We start from the raw sequence: 15108 nt of genomic DNA, 5'->3' as shown, positions 1-15108 counted from the left end.
AAAAACATTATATGTTTCAGATTTGGATTCACAAGTAGTTTTGATGTCATTCATGGGATTTTGTCCCATTTCTTACCCCTTTTGACCTAGAATGGATGAGGACATGCATGAAGCATATATATCCATAAAGTAAACACTTTTATGGACCTTTGGAGTCCTCTTAAGCTTCTAGAAAAGTTGAGTTTAGAGACTTAATGGTTTAAGGACTCAGATCATTAAGGAGGTGATTCAGACTGAAGTCACGATATGACACTGGAGGTGTCACGACATAACCAAGAAAGGATTCCGCTTTTGAGGTTTTTTGTACTCTCACGACGCGACCAAGAATGGCTCACGTCGTGACTTATGCTGAGAGGGTTGTCCGTTTCTAAGTTGACCGATGACCTTGTAGACTTTGACCGTTAACTTTTTTTTTTACCAGTTTCACTTTTGGTTAAACTTGGGTAGAATTGAGCATTTGACTAAGGATTGGTCTTGGTTTGGCTTTAGGAAGCTTGGGGTGGTTACTCTGTTGCAGAGGTAGTTGTTGAGCTTCTTTTGAGTAATTCAGGTGAGTCTTCTCATTGTACTCGTGTGTTGAAGACACCAATGCCAACCCACTAGATTATGCTAGTTGTCTTTATGACTCTTGCATGTTTATATGTTGGGTTGGGCCCATTATTATTTATGTTGGTATGGGCCCATTCATATGTTGGGTTGGGCCCATTTGTATTCTAGGTTGGACCCATTATTATGTATGTTGAGCTGGGCGCATTTATATGTGACACCCGTGTTCCCATGTATGTTCATTTTTGGCCCAAAATATAAAAATGTTGGATTTATGGTCTTTATGTGGGGTGTACTCCATGAATACGCCTAGCGTAACTCATTAAAAGGATGCAAGATTCTTTTGCGTACGTCGGGCGTACTCGGGTTGTACACATGCGTACCCACCCATGTCCCAACCCCTAATTTTTAGTGTTTGGACCCTATTTAAACACCTTAAGACCCTCAAAGTTTCTTCATAACCAGCCTCAACTCTTCCTTTTCTGATCATTTGAAACCCTAGCCACCTTGTGAGGTTCTTGAGTTCTTAGAGTGATTCTTTGTGAGTTTTGGTGCATATTAAAGAAGGAGTCTAGTAGAGAGGTGTTGGGAAGCTTGGAGCTTGTGTATCTAGACTTGGTTTTTCATCTAGCATCTTATGGAGGTATAAAGATCTAAACTTTATGGCTTATTAGTTTAGATTTGGGTTTGGATTATTTTTTAGCATGTTTTGGTCCCATGGCTTTGGATCTTGCGAGTATGAGCTACTCCAAAACCTTTGAACATAATTTGTATCCATTTCCAAGATTATTAAGCCATAAAAATCGGATCTTAAAGGTTATAGTCCAACCGTGCATGAATTATTGGTCCTTTAGTGACGTTATGAACCCAGGGATTGGATTTGGGACCTATTAAGCCATACAAAAGCTTAAAGTTGAAAACTTTATCAGTTAAGACCTTCCCAAGTGATCTTTAAGCATTAAGAGCTTAATGATAAGTTTTGGGAACATAGGAGTACGTTGGGCATACCATCTTGATACGCAAGGTGTACCGTGTTCAGCCTGAGTTCTCCTTCTATCGAAGTCTAGTACACAGGGCGTAGTATGGAAGTACGCATGGCATACTCCCAAAAATCCTTTTGGGTCATTTTTCGGCCTTGGGTAATAGTGGGTTTGGGCCATGATTAGTTAGTTCAATATTGAGAACGGTAAAATGGTCTTTTACCCTTAGTGAGATAGAATGATTTGGACCATTGATTTTGGGTCATTACCCTGATCAGTAACTATGATTAGTTTGGATATGTTTAGTGTGAGGATTCGTTGTAGCAATAGTTTGAGTGTGTATGATTTGCTTATCAGCGAATTGAGATGAGTCTCTTCACCATACTTATGGGTTGAAGGCACCAATTCCATCCCACTGGATTATATTTATAGGATGCTAGTTGTATGTGTGATACTTGCATGTTTTGTATGTTAGGTGGGGCCCATTATATGTGTAACACTATAAATTTCCAAACAAATTTTTCATTTTAAAATCATATAAATTTCATAAGGCATTTCACAAAATCTCATTTGTTTAGTTTTCAAAACACATCTCCATAATTGATTGATTAATATTTCAAGATCCTCAAAACATAACTCTTTCTCTGGTGTGTACAATCAAGCCGGTGCCTTCTCGCGATCATGAGAAAAACCTGAAACACATAATACATAACACGGTAAGCATGAAGCTTAATGAGTTCCCCAAAATACCACACACACAACTCATTAGCCACTCGAGGCTATATCACTGTAAGACCCTCCGGTCAATGTGTCTCAGTGGGACCCTCCAGTCTCACGGTTTGTTGGAACAAAAGCATCACCAGGAGTAGCATCTATAGAGAAAAAAAACAGTTAGATGATAATAATCCTTAACAATTTAACCCATAATAAACAATTAAGGCTAGGATCCAAAATAACAATTCACAACAAATAAGTGGGATGTCATAATCTTACTACGAATTTATGAAGGTAGGTAAAATCAATTTACCAATTTCAAACTATAAAATTCCTAGATCTTTGAGATTCAATGAATTTATCAACGTCATGTTTAATTCAGATTATGCTCTTCTATTTATGATTGGGATACCGAGGATCACAAACAAGATGTGAATAACCATACAAATATGCTTGACACTCTCGATGTCATTTCTCATCTCATTTTAATGTGTATGTTAATCACACTTGCTCCACTAATCAATGATAATTTTTGAGATGCCCATGATTACTCTTTATAGTCACTATTAGTGTGTCGATTAACCACACACGCTCCACTAACTACTTTAAAGCATAATGTGCTATTTTATGGATTAACATACTTTTCACATTTTTCCCAAAGTAACTAATAGTGGGATTTTATAAAAAGGTTTAGTTACTTTTATAACATTATACTTATTAATGAAATTATGTCCTATCAAATCCATTTCGCTAACGACCCTCCACCATAAAAGAGAGCGGGGGTAAGAATGGATACCCAATGACGGTCATTTTATAGGTCGCTTCCTTAACTTCCCTTATAGTATGGCTTCGTGAATGAGATGTACTATCGATTTGACTGACTTATTCTTATATATATATATATATACACACACACACACACTAGTGAGGTTATAATTGGACAAAAACCAAAAGTTTTGTGTTATAATTGGACAGGTTTCCAGAGTAGAATGCCTTGATAACAACATGATTAAGTTAACTTCATATTAAGAAGAAGAAATTTACCATTAATTCATAAAAAGCATATAAAATGATGTTCATATTTTTAGAAGTCTAGACAAAGAAATTGCAACATGTAGTGCATGCTAGCAACTTGAACATGATGAACATTGAACATATAATTTATTGTTGTGCAAGGATCCTAAGCCTGCCATGAAAACTTTTAGTTGGAAACGCCATTCGCTTCTCTATTGGTGTTCCCTAAAAATAAAATGGACAACAATTTATGACTAAAATGGTAAAATCGGACACATGGTAACCAACCAAAATGTTTTTGAAGAAAAAAACTTGGTAAATAGAAAAAAAGAAACCAACACCACTCTGAGTTCCTAGGGTCATATGTATAGAGTTTTGATCGATCTAAAATAGTATAAAAAGATGGGTTAAATGATTAGAATGATAAAAAGGTAATAAAAATATGTCCAACATATTTTACACATTTACCATCTGGTTCAAGATAAAAATATGTTCAAACTCCCATATGTGTCATTTGCCTTGCTATCTAATGGTCAAAGAGGGAGGACCAATACCCAGATTCAAATAAGTAGGTCGTTGATTGCAAGTTGTAATTCAAGATAAAAACCATCAAAAAACTAAAAGTTTACATGGATTGGAATAAAAAATTAAGGGATTAATTTGTAATGTAGTACATCTATGACATGAATCAAATGATGAATATAAACACAATGACAACAAAAGTATAAGTATATGAGATTTGACTATTCCCCTCTCTTAACTCAACACTCATTTTCACTTCATCGTGTAGGAGTTTCAAAAATCCATTTCATGAAAGATTGATATAATTATAAGGATCTTAAAATAAGAATGTTATTTACCAACTAATAAAAATACATTACCTTTTTAATAATAATTTCCAATTTTTATTACACATTATTTGTTCCTGGTTGATTCTATTATCCATTACAGTTGTTCTATCAAAGAAATATCCATCAGAGAATGTTAAAAACTTAAAAATAAAGAGAAAAGGAATGAATTTTAAAACTATGCACATAACATAAACTGGCAACAATTTGACCAATTTCTAGTTTTTTTTGCAAATCTTTTGGACGGATGTCATCCAATCTCTCGTCTCATATAAATCATTACACAAACATAAACACATAGTAATTAAAATTTGTAAACATTAATAAAGAATGAATATTTTAAAAAAACTATTAAAAAGGGAAGTTCCTAACGTTGGTATCTTAATTTTGTGATTTTTATACGAGCAACTCCTTTTACTATCTCATAAAGTTGTTTCTTCATATATCCTCTACTCCCCTTTCTCAAACAGTTGTCTAAGTAAATGGGCATGAGGGTAATAACATTTGGTGGTGCCAAATGTATTTCATTGTTATTCTGCTCTAAAGTTGGTGGCTTACAAATCGGTTGTTTGTATACATATAGATACAAAATATTATCGACATATACATATGAATATAAATTTCTACATCTCATTTTAGACACCCATAGAATCGCTGACATGGTTGTTTTCTCCTCTACCCTCTATCTGGCATCCATTTTTATGCCACGAATGGGGTATGTCCTTTACACGAGCAGTGCAGGGCTATTAAAATAGTTACATTTTGTTCAATTTCCTTAGACAACTGAATTTTAAGTTGTAGTGTGTGAAGATGAATCCTATAATTCTTCTCCATCTCAGCAAATTGACACATCATACTTTATTATTATTGATGTCAAAAATACGTAAAACAAATAATTAAGTATTAATATTTTTTTTACTTAATGACATGTCTCTGGCAAAAAACCCAAAGTTGGTTGTTAATTTCAATGCGTTCTCTAAGCTCAGCTTTCAATAAGTAATTTGTATTTGACTATATGGCATCGATCTATTGAACACTTGTAATCCAATCTTGTACATCCATATCCAAATATGTGTTGAAAGAAATGGAAAGGGTAAGCAATAAAATTGTATACATAAAGGAGCTTGATCCTGTAGTACTGTCATTAGAGCTATTGAAGTCAATTAATGATCCTATAAATTATGCATATAGCAATACATAACTTTTAGTTGCAACATAATAATCATTCTTGTAAACATAAGTAAACATATTAGTTGAATCCAAATTTCTTCCATACATATATTTTTTAATTCCTCTAACATTATGCATCTCCAGTTAAAATTATGCAATTTATTTGTTGCTAAGCCCATGTATATATTAGTTATTGACGGCTTTTGACTTTGAATTGTATACGGTAAAAATGCTTAATTCCACAATCTCATCATCATCCAAATTATCAAGCTATTTGTTGCTATAAATATAATGGGTATTTTTTCTTGATAATATCTTGTAAAAGATTGCATTTTAAATAGAACAAAGAAACATAGCCAATGATAGAACTAATTTTTCATTTGATTTCTATTTAAGGTAAGAGTAAATTACTGAAATCGTCCTTATGGTTTGGTTAAAATTGCATGTTTTGTCTCTAACTTTTTTTTACACTCGGATCGTCCCTATGGTTTGGTTAAAATTGCAAGTTTGGTCCCTAACTTTATATATGTAATTGACGAAAAACACAACAAAATCAAACCACAATGACGATCCAAGTGCAAAAAAAAAAAAAAAAAAAAAAAAAAAAAAAAAATTAGGGATCAAACGTACAATTTTGATCAAACCATAGAGACGATTTCAGTAATTTACTCTTAAGGTAACTATGAGTTATCTAAAGATCAATGATTGAATATGAGTTACTAAAATTAAATTTGAGTAGAGAGTTCAAGTTAACTAACAATAAGTTAGTAAAGTGTCACAACCTTATAACATGCACATGTAGAACCATATTCAATTAATTGTGGGCCTCCAAAGAAAATAAAGAACTCAAAAACATGTTATTTTTTTTATAAATCGTAACGATCTTGATCCATTTAGGAATGATTTTGTTTAAATAAGACCGAACAAGGCCATAGTACATACCTCTACTTCTCTACTGTGAAGTAACAAACCACTCTTTACATCCTTCTACAAACTGTTTCAACTTGTTAACTTTGAGAAGTGCAAAAAGCTAAGCAATCACAATCTCAATAGTAATTTAAGTACATAGAAGCTTAATTGGTCATTTAATCCATAAGGCGAAGTTCCTTTTTTATATTTTTTCTTAAAAGATTTTGAGAATCACATCATATGTGGCAGTATGTGGTCTTAATAGGAAACACAAGAGACCCTGTAAGTTTATAACTATCTAGCTACCCTTTTCAAATATGAGTTATTTATTAGATTAGAATTTTTGCAAATTTTGATATGAGTTTCATATTAATATCTATAAGAAGCAGTAGGGACTTAATTTGAAACAAATTAAATCAATTTCATGGAGAACAGTAGGAATTCAAAAGAGGAGATGACCAAAAGAAAACATGGGACACTGGGACAATAGAAAAATCAAAATAAATCAAAAGCAAAAGAAAAAAAAGACCAAATAATATCAAGATTGAGATCCAAGAGCACCTTGGGGAGATCTTGACGAAGATTAATGTGTGTTTGGATGAAATGGAGGTAGAACACACAACACCAATATATGGATTAATTGTTATACCTACACCCTTTAATTTAACCTAAAATCAGGGTTTCACTAAACCCCTCATACTCCCCCGCGTACATAGGTGTACGCCCCACGTATAAGGTATGAATGCACGATCCACTTCCAATTAGTACACTAAGCATACCATGTGGTATGCCCCGTGTACTGGCTTCTCAGTTAGTTTGCTAAGTGTACCTTATGGTACCCCCTGCGTACTAACCCCAAGGACCAAAAAGCAAGCAATACACCACCACAAGATCTAAACTGAAAATGCACAATAAACCAAGCGTTACAAACAGCACAATCAACGCAAGTCTATGAGTAAAGAATTTCTAGTTGACTTTGTCCGGTTCTTGTTTATTGTTGTTCTTCTCTTGTTCGATATTCATCCTTCATATGATGATTTCATTCTCCAAGGTATAAATTTTCAAGGTAAGATTGCAGCTTCCTGCTGGTTTCATCATGTAATGGATTCTTCCATCTTTCCTCCCTTCATCCTCATCCAACCATTGCCAAAATTTACAGCTTGGACTTTTTCAATTCTTCAATAAATTTATAAAAACAGGTTAAATTGAAGGATGAAGAAGAAGTAAAAAAAAAATAAATGATTTACCAGTGAGTTTTGACAAACTCTAAATTTTCCAGGATTGTAGGGAGTTCTTGATGTCTTCACACGATATGGCAAGTCGCAATCACATGGATGTCCGATTGCAATTCGTCTTGTCGCATGGAAGAAAAAGATGAGGAAGAAGATGTCATCGATCGATCTAGGGTTTTATTTAATACGACGTATCTCACCATTCTTATAATGTAAACCATGAAAAATACATACAATGCCATGTATGTGATGAGTATTACAACGTAAAAGTCACATAGATGCCACATCAGCCAAAACCTATGTTAGCCGGTAATGTTTGTTATTTGTGAATGATTGAAACAAGTTAGTTGGGTAAATAAGTAAAAAAAAAAAACACAATTTTACCCATATGTAAACATACCAAATACTTAATGATGCCCGATCTATTGTTACTAAGGTATTGTTTGTTTGTTTGTCTGCAGATCTGCATGACCACTTCTGTCTGCATCGTGCAAACCACGCGCAGACATATGCCCTTGCAAACCGTTTGTTTTTTGAAAGTGCGCAGACCTAAAAACGTCTGCGCGAAGTCTTCTTGACACAGACATGAACCAATGTCTTCTAAGGTCTTCACAAGCCCAATAAACCTAAACCAAAACAAATAAAAAAAAAATACACATTTTTTTTCTTTCGGCACCTCCTTATCCATCATATTGAAAATATAAGTGATTATAACTTTTTTATTTTATGTTTATTTAATTATTAATGTATATACCTGTTTATTGATTTTTTTCAATAATATTAAAAGAAAAAAATAGAACATTAAAACCATGTTTCTACTTTTATGATGTGCGACTAGAATTTTTAAAAAAAATGTAATATGTTTATTGTTTAAGACCAAAACAATGAGTTATATTAAAGTATTTATAAAAGCATTGCATTTTGATTATAATATGAATTATATAATCCATTAATAATTTTTGTCTTTATAAAAACATTGCATTTCGATTCTAATATGAATTGTTATTGTAAAACCATTTTTTTATTGTATTACTAATTTAGTTGCATGAATTTTATTTTGAGTGTTGTATGATTATTATTATTAAAATTTTGGTGTTGAAAACATTTAAGTTTGTAAAATCATTTTATTTAAAATTCAATTTATTTCAGCAGCCTGCATACATTAAAAAAAAACAGTTTTCATATTATAGACTGCAAACGTTTGATCCACCTCTTCAACTACAGAAACTTGTAGATATAATCCACAGACTGCAGATATTTTAACTTAAGAAAAACAAACAACAACTAAATCAATATATACACCACTCGACCAAAGAGACTTGCATATAACATTCTTAAAGTATCTAACAAACGCACAAATTGAAACCTCAACTTCCAAAAAAGGTTCCTTTAAATCTTAGATCCTCATTGGGACCAAACCAGGTTCACTTTTCCCACTACCAAACACCACCACCCTACCCCACGCTGGGTGCGCACCACGCACATATGCGCCCCTTTGCTACCCTTTTATCACATGAACAAAAAGCAACTCCTTTTCCACAGACCTCAAATCTCCAACTTCAGTCTAAACTTGTTATAAATACTTGTACAATATGTAGTAGAAATTGTATAATGTTCCGAACTAGGAAATCTTTGCTCTGTAACAAAGGTCTAACCTAAATTAAACCTTAACGCTTCACTTAGAACTTTCACTACGCAATCATTACATGATCATATTTTATTTGTTAAACAAATATATATCGATATATCTGGTCGGCGATTTGCCGCTATCATAATTTCTTCCACCTCCTCCGTCTTCAGCGGCCGGAATCCCACGGTGTTTCCCTTTTCTGGTTTCAAGTTTATCAAAATCCTAGTCTTTCATCCTGGTATAAATATCAAGCAATACTCAGTTTGGTTAGTCTTTAAGGGGAAATTTAATCTTTTTTCCCTTTCCATTTTTCAAGATTTACAAAAAGTTACTCCATTAACTGATACCCGAAGCAAACCAAAAGGAATCCACCGGCTGATTTGAGATCTAGTTGATGTTCAATTGCTGCAGAATGCGGATCTAAGTAAGTTTTACTTCAATTTCGTGTTTTTCTACCGCTAATTGTGAAACGGTTGAAATTTAGGGTTTTTAAATGTATAAAGGTTTGATCTTTTAGCTCACTTGAGCTGCGATCGCAGTGTAAGGTAATGGTTGAGGTCGGATTTTCATGGGTTCTTGTTTAGACGAACTGGGTTATTCGTTTAACCAACAATTTCTTACCAGATTGAATCTTGCTGTCTGATTCTGAACATTCTAACTCGTGATTGTGTTTAATTGTTGAAATTCGGTTGCGAACTTGTAATCAATCTTACTGTTATCTGTAAATTCTACTTCTGTCGTGGATCAAACATGCGATTAAGTAGTTATTGACTTAAGCTTGAGTTATCACAAGGTCTTCCAATTTGTGGATTTTGTATAATTACACTAATTAAAGTTCTATAGAGGACGACTCAAATGTCTAAATTGTTATCATATGCTCAGAATGTGATTTTCAAATTACTAACATTTTGGATTTGGTTTATAATTTTACAGGATCTGGTTCAAGTTTTAAACCATTGAGATGGAACCAAATGTAGAAGAAGCTCGTAGAGCTAAAGAGAATGCAGAAAAGCTATTCGCCATGAAAGACTTTGCAGGTGCAAAATGGTCTGCATTAAAAGCTCAAGCTTTTTACCCCCAGCTTGAAGGCATCGCTCAAATGGTGGCCACTTTTGAAATACACGCAGCTTCCAACACCAAAATCAACGGGGAAATCGACCTTTATTCAGTTCTTGGATTAAACCCATCTGCAGACAAATCCACACTGAAAAAACAGTACAAAAAGATGGCTGTCCTTTTACACCCAGATAAGAACAAAACCATTGGAGCCAATGAAGCCTTCAAGCTCGTTTCAGAAGCATGGACTGTGTTGTCCGATAATACAAAAAGAAACATATACGATCTGAGAAGAAACAAGAACTTATTAGCCATGGTTGCACCTCCCAGACTTGACACGTTTTGGACTGTGTGCACATCGTGTCGAGTCCAGTATGAATATCTTCGAAAGTATGTGAACAAAAGATTATCATGTAAGAACTGTCGTGGGGTTTTTGTCGCCGTTGAAACGGGAGCTGTTCCAGTTACGTATTGCCCATGGTCGTATACTGTAGATAACGGGGTAGCAAGCCATACACACGGGTCGGGTTTGGGTTTTCATTCTGGATATGGGCCCGAGTTCACCAACAACGTCTCGTTTCAGTGGAACACCTGTGCTATTTCTGATCCTAACGGGTTCTCCTACAATTCCGTGAACACTGTTCTTAACGGAAAAGTCGCCGGAGCAAAAGTGAACGGAAATGGTGAAATCCCGATTGGTAAGGTTGGCAGAGCTCCGAAAAAACGAAAGAATGAAGTGGGTGATGGGAATGGTGAAATGGGTTCATTTACAGAACCAGATGCGGTGGTTGCTGCCACGTGTTTTGATGCCAGAAAGTTATTGATTGATAAAGCAAGATCCGTGATTCGTGTCAAATTAGAAGAGATGAAGTTGGATTTAAAGGCTGAAAAGAAGGGGAAATTAACGAAGAAAACTATAGTTGTACCCGACCCGGATTTCCATGATTTTGATATGGATAGATCAGAGGAAGTGTTCAAAGCGAAGCAAATATGGGGGATTTATGATGAAGAAGATGGAATGCCTCGGCTTTACTGTTTGATTCGCCAGGTTTTGTCTGTGAAACCGTTTAGGGTTTATATCAGTTATTTGAATTCAAAAACGGATTCGGAATTTGGTTGTTGTAAATGGATTGAATCTGGATTCACGAAATCGTGTGGAAATTTTAGGGTTTTTCATTCGGATGTTGTTGATCAAGTCAACATTTTTTCTCATCTTTTGGGGAGAGAGAAGGCTGGGAGAGGTGGTTGTGTTAGGATATACCCGAAATCCGGCGACATATGGGCGGTGTACCGGAACTGGTCGGAAAATTGGAACCGCAAAACACCAAAAGAGGTGGTGCACCAGTACAAAATGGTGGTGGTTCTTGGTGATTATTCCGACGAACGTGGTGTTTGTGTGGCGGATCTGGTGAAGTTAGAAGGGTACAAAACGGTGTACAGGCGGAACCCTAATGAGAATTCGGTTCGGTGGATTTCAAAGAGAGAAATGTTGCGGTTTTCACATCAGGTTCCATCTTGTTTGTTACAAGGTGAAGGTTTGAATTTGCCAGATGGGTGTTGGGATCTTGACCCTGCCGCAACACCGGAAGAGCTGCTTCAGGCGGCGATGGAGGAAACGGCCGCCACCGCGGCGGCTGTGAATGGTGGTGGAGGTGGCTGAAGAGGGTGGTTAAGATATTTATTCTGACAAGTTGTGCGATTGATAATGTACAGATGATCTAAACACATATAGTGATCAATGAGGGAGAATTGGTAAAAGAATTTAGATATAGGTGCAAGCTCACATTTGTTTTTAGAGGGCTTAATTTGTATCATCTTTAAACTTTCCTATGAGAACCTTTTAAAATTAACATGCAACTTTGGGAGTCTCTTTCCCAACCATCTACAAGAATATTCTAGTCTTTCTTCCTGGTTGTTAAGGTCCAAATGCATTCTACATTTATTTAAGAGGGTTCAAATATTGTGAATATTACCACTCACAATCGTGTACTATAGTTTGAGTTAACTTTAAAAAACCTCATTAATCCAACATGCCAAAGTAATTCTAACAAAGTCCACAAGCCCCTTATTGAGGAAACACACCATACATCCCCATTTTTTAATATTTACATTTATGCATTTACAAGTATTTTATATTTTGTAATTGTGATTAGTATAGATGTAATCACTTTGTGGTTTACTTTCCGATAGTAAATATTATGGGTATTTGTATTTTATTAACCACGGTATCTGTACTAGAAACTTACACAATTGGTAAAAAGGATTCTAGGCTATAGTCTTATATGAGTAAGATGATGTGGGGTGCATGCGTAAACTAGTTTTTTCCCGTGTTCTTCCTCTCCAAGTTAAGCTTCAATCTTCAAACCCTAACTTCTTCCAAGTGTTCTTGAAGTTTTGGTAAGTATTTTCTTCATCTACTTGTGATTCTACACACTCTATACTAGTTTCATTTCCATTTAAACACATTTCATGTGTTACTATTCATAGGATCTTCAAATCTTCAAAGTGTTCTTCAAGTGTTTTTGGCTTGAACCTTTCCATCCACAATCTTCCATTCATCAAGAAAACCATTCCAAATATGAGTTCGTATCCCTCCATTTTCGAGATTTCTAAGTTTTAGGGGGGAGAATACAAGTAAAACACAAGTAAAGTGTGTTAATATACAAGTTGTTATGCATGTTTTCTTACTTGTGTAAAAATGCTAAATACATGAAATGATATTATTATCAAGCTTTATGAACTTTTATATGCAAAAGTTTGTTTAAAATACAAAACTATGAAAAACAAGCATAAACATGCTAGATGTTCTCATGAAAAAGCCATAAAACTCAAAACCGCAAAAACTAGTGATTTTATGAACACAATATGGATAATCTAGCAAATGTAACGACCCAAAAATCAAGGGTAAAACTTTTATTTTTCAATACAGTCAAAGCACATATATCTCTTAAATCCAGACATTTCAAAAACATGATTAATTAAAAACATTCATTAGAGTTCGTCCCAAAATCATATATTGCGGAAACACAAGTGTATGCGCTGCGATCAAGCTGGGTCCTTGCTTTCCAAATCGATGATACCTGAAACCATAATCAAAATTGTAAGCACGAAACTTAGTGAGTTCCCCAGAGCATATCCCACATAGTCCACATAATCACATAAATTATATAAGCTATATCAACTATATAAACCACATAAGCCATATCAATCACATAAGCCTTGCATATGAACATGTAAGGAATGTCATGGGCTCCCTACATGGTCTGATATCCAATTGCCATGGGCTCCCCCGGGGTCTTCCATGCGAGTATCACAAAGACAACTAGCATATCATATATGGTCATAAACAACTAATGTACCGCATGTCACATAATCAACTGGCATACACAAACCAAACATGTAAACATATAAGGATGTCGTGGACTCCCCCTAGGGTCTTACTCCAGGATGTTAAGGGCTCCCCACATGGTCTTACACCTAAGTGTCATGGGCTCCCCACATGGTCTTACATCCAAGTGGCATGGGCTACCCCATGGTCTTGACCTGAAAAGTCATGGGCTCCTCTACATGGTCTTACATCCAAGTATCATGGGCTCCCCCATGGTTTTTAATATGAAAGCCATGGGCTCTCCATATGGCCTTACATCTAAGTGTCATGGGCTCTGCCATGGTCTTCCATACAAGTATAACACATATACAACTAGCATACCTCCTAACACATAACCAGCTAACATGCCACATAACACTATATAAACTAGTGTACCATATATCATAAAATGGGTTGTCCTTGGTGCCTTCGACCCATTGGTATGGTGAGGAGACTCACCTCGCACTGCTAAAGTCTTGCGGACAAACTCTAGCTTCTGGTTGACAGATTCCCAAACTGTCAACATCAAAATGACACCCAATTAATAATTGGGTTCCAACATGTAACCATAAGTCCATGCTTGGGGTAAAAGACTACTTTACCCCTAACTTAGCTATATTCAAGCCCAAGGCCCAATCCAAAGGCCCAAAAGTCAAACTATGAACCAAAGTCCAACATATGACCCAATTTTCCAAATTGGGACCAAACCTCTACATGGTCTTACCTAAGGCCCAACCATTTATTCCAGTCCAACCATTTGGCATTCCAATGGTCCAACACTTCATAATCATTAAGGCCCAGTTATGGCCCATCTATGGCATAATTTTCCAAATTGGGCCCAAACCCCTCACATGGGTCTTACCCTAAAGCTCATTCAAATATTCTAGTCCATATGATTGTTCTTGGATGACCCATCGATAGCTCAATCACCAAAGCCCAATATAAAGGCCCAACTCAAAGCCCAAGCAAAATTAGGGTTTTCACATAAAATAACGATTAGGGTTAAGTGTTTCTTACTCAACCTATTAAGGACTTAATCCATTAAGTCCTTCACTCTACTAGGTCAACATACAATGCTGTTGGGATTAATTCATGATTCCAATCTAATGGTCCAAACTTGCAAGTCCCGACAATTCCAAATTAACATATACAAAATTAACCCTAATTAGGTTTCCAACCCAATCGTTTGCCAATTAACCAAATGGTTAGGTTTTTAGGTTAATTAATTATTAATAAAGTTGGGCACCACCCACTACCACCTCGGGTAGTGGTGGTCAATGGCGGCTCAGGCGGCGGCCACCACCTCACGGTGGTGGTGACAAATTTCCTTAATTATTCCGGTAAAAATACAATATTACAACGGAATATCTAAATAAACACACACACACAAATAACACATACACACACACCCAGCCACCCTTGTGGTGGCAGGTGGTGGTTGGAGGTGGCAGCCACCACCTCACGGTGGTGGTGGTGGGTTTTCTTCGGGTTTTCCGTCCAAATAATGTACATACAAGATATTATCAAAAGAATACACACATAGTATAACACAAACACACACACACACACAACCACCCTTGTGGTGGCAGGCGGTGGTCGGAGATGCTAGCCACCACCTCACGGTGATGGTGATGGATTTTAT

General features: G+C 35.6%; 1 protein-coding gene across 2 annotated transcripts; it reads left to right on the top strand.

Annotated features, from left to right (window-relative positions):
- Positions 1–9094: 9094 nt before the first annotated feature.
- Positions 9095–11990, top strand: LOC145047130 (uncharacterized). 2 transcript variants are annotated; one of them, XM_078995370.1, is made up of 3 exons: positions 9095–9281; positions 9360–9467; positions 9977–11990. In XM_078995370.1, the coding sequence occupies exon 3, from the start codon at positions 10005–10007 to the stop codon at positions 11757–11759; it is 1755 nt and encodes a 584-aa protein (XP_078851496.1). In that variant the 5' UTR covers positions 9095–9281; positions 9360–9467; positions 9977–10004; the 3' UTR covers positions 11760–11990. The 2 variants fall into 2 exon arrangements, with proteins under 2 accessions (XP_078851496.1, XP_078851495.1); XM_078995369.1 differs by having other exon boundaries at positions 9095–9467.
- Positions 11991–15108: the final 3118 nt, after the last annotated feature.

Source organism: Lactuca saligna, chromosome 5 (assembly GCF_052625555.1).
Source record: "Lactuca saligna cultivar CGN05327 chromosome 5, ASM5262555v1, whole genome shotgun sequence".
In the NCBI taxonomy this organism is placed as follows: Eukaryota; Viridiplantae; Streptophyta; class Magnoliopsida; order Asterales; family Asteraceae; genus Lactuca; species Lactuca saligna.
This window is presented reverse-complemented; position numbering and strand designations above follow the sequence as displayed.

Excerpts from the sequence above, each read along its gene's own strand:
- LOC145047130 (XM_078995370.1), top strand. The coding sequence starts at position 10,005 with ATGGAACCAAATGTAGAAGAAGCTCGTAGAGCTAAAGAGAATGCAGAA.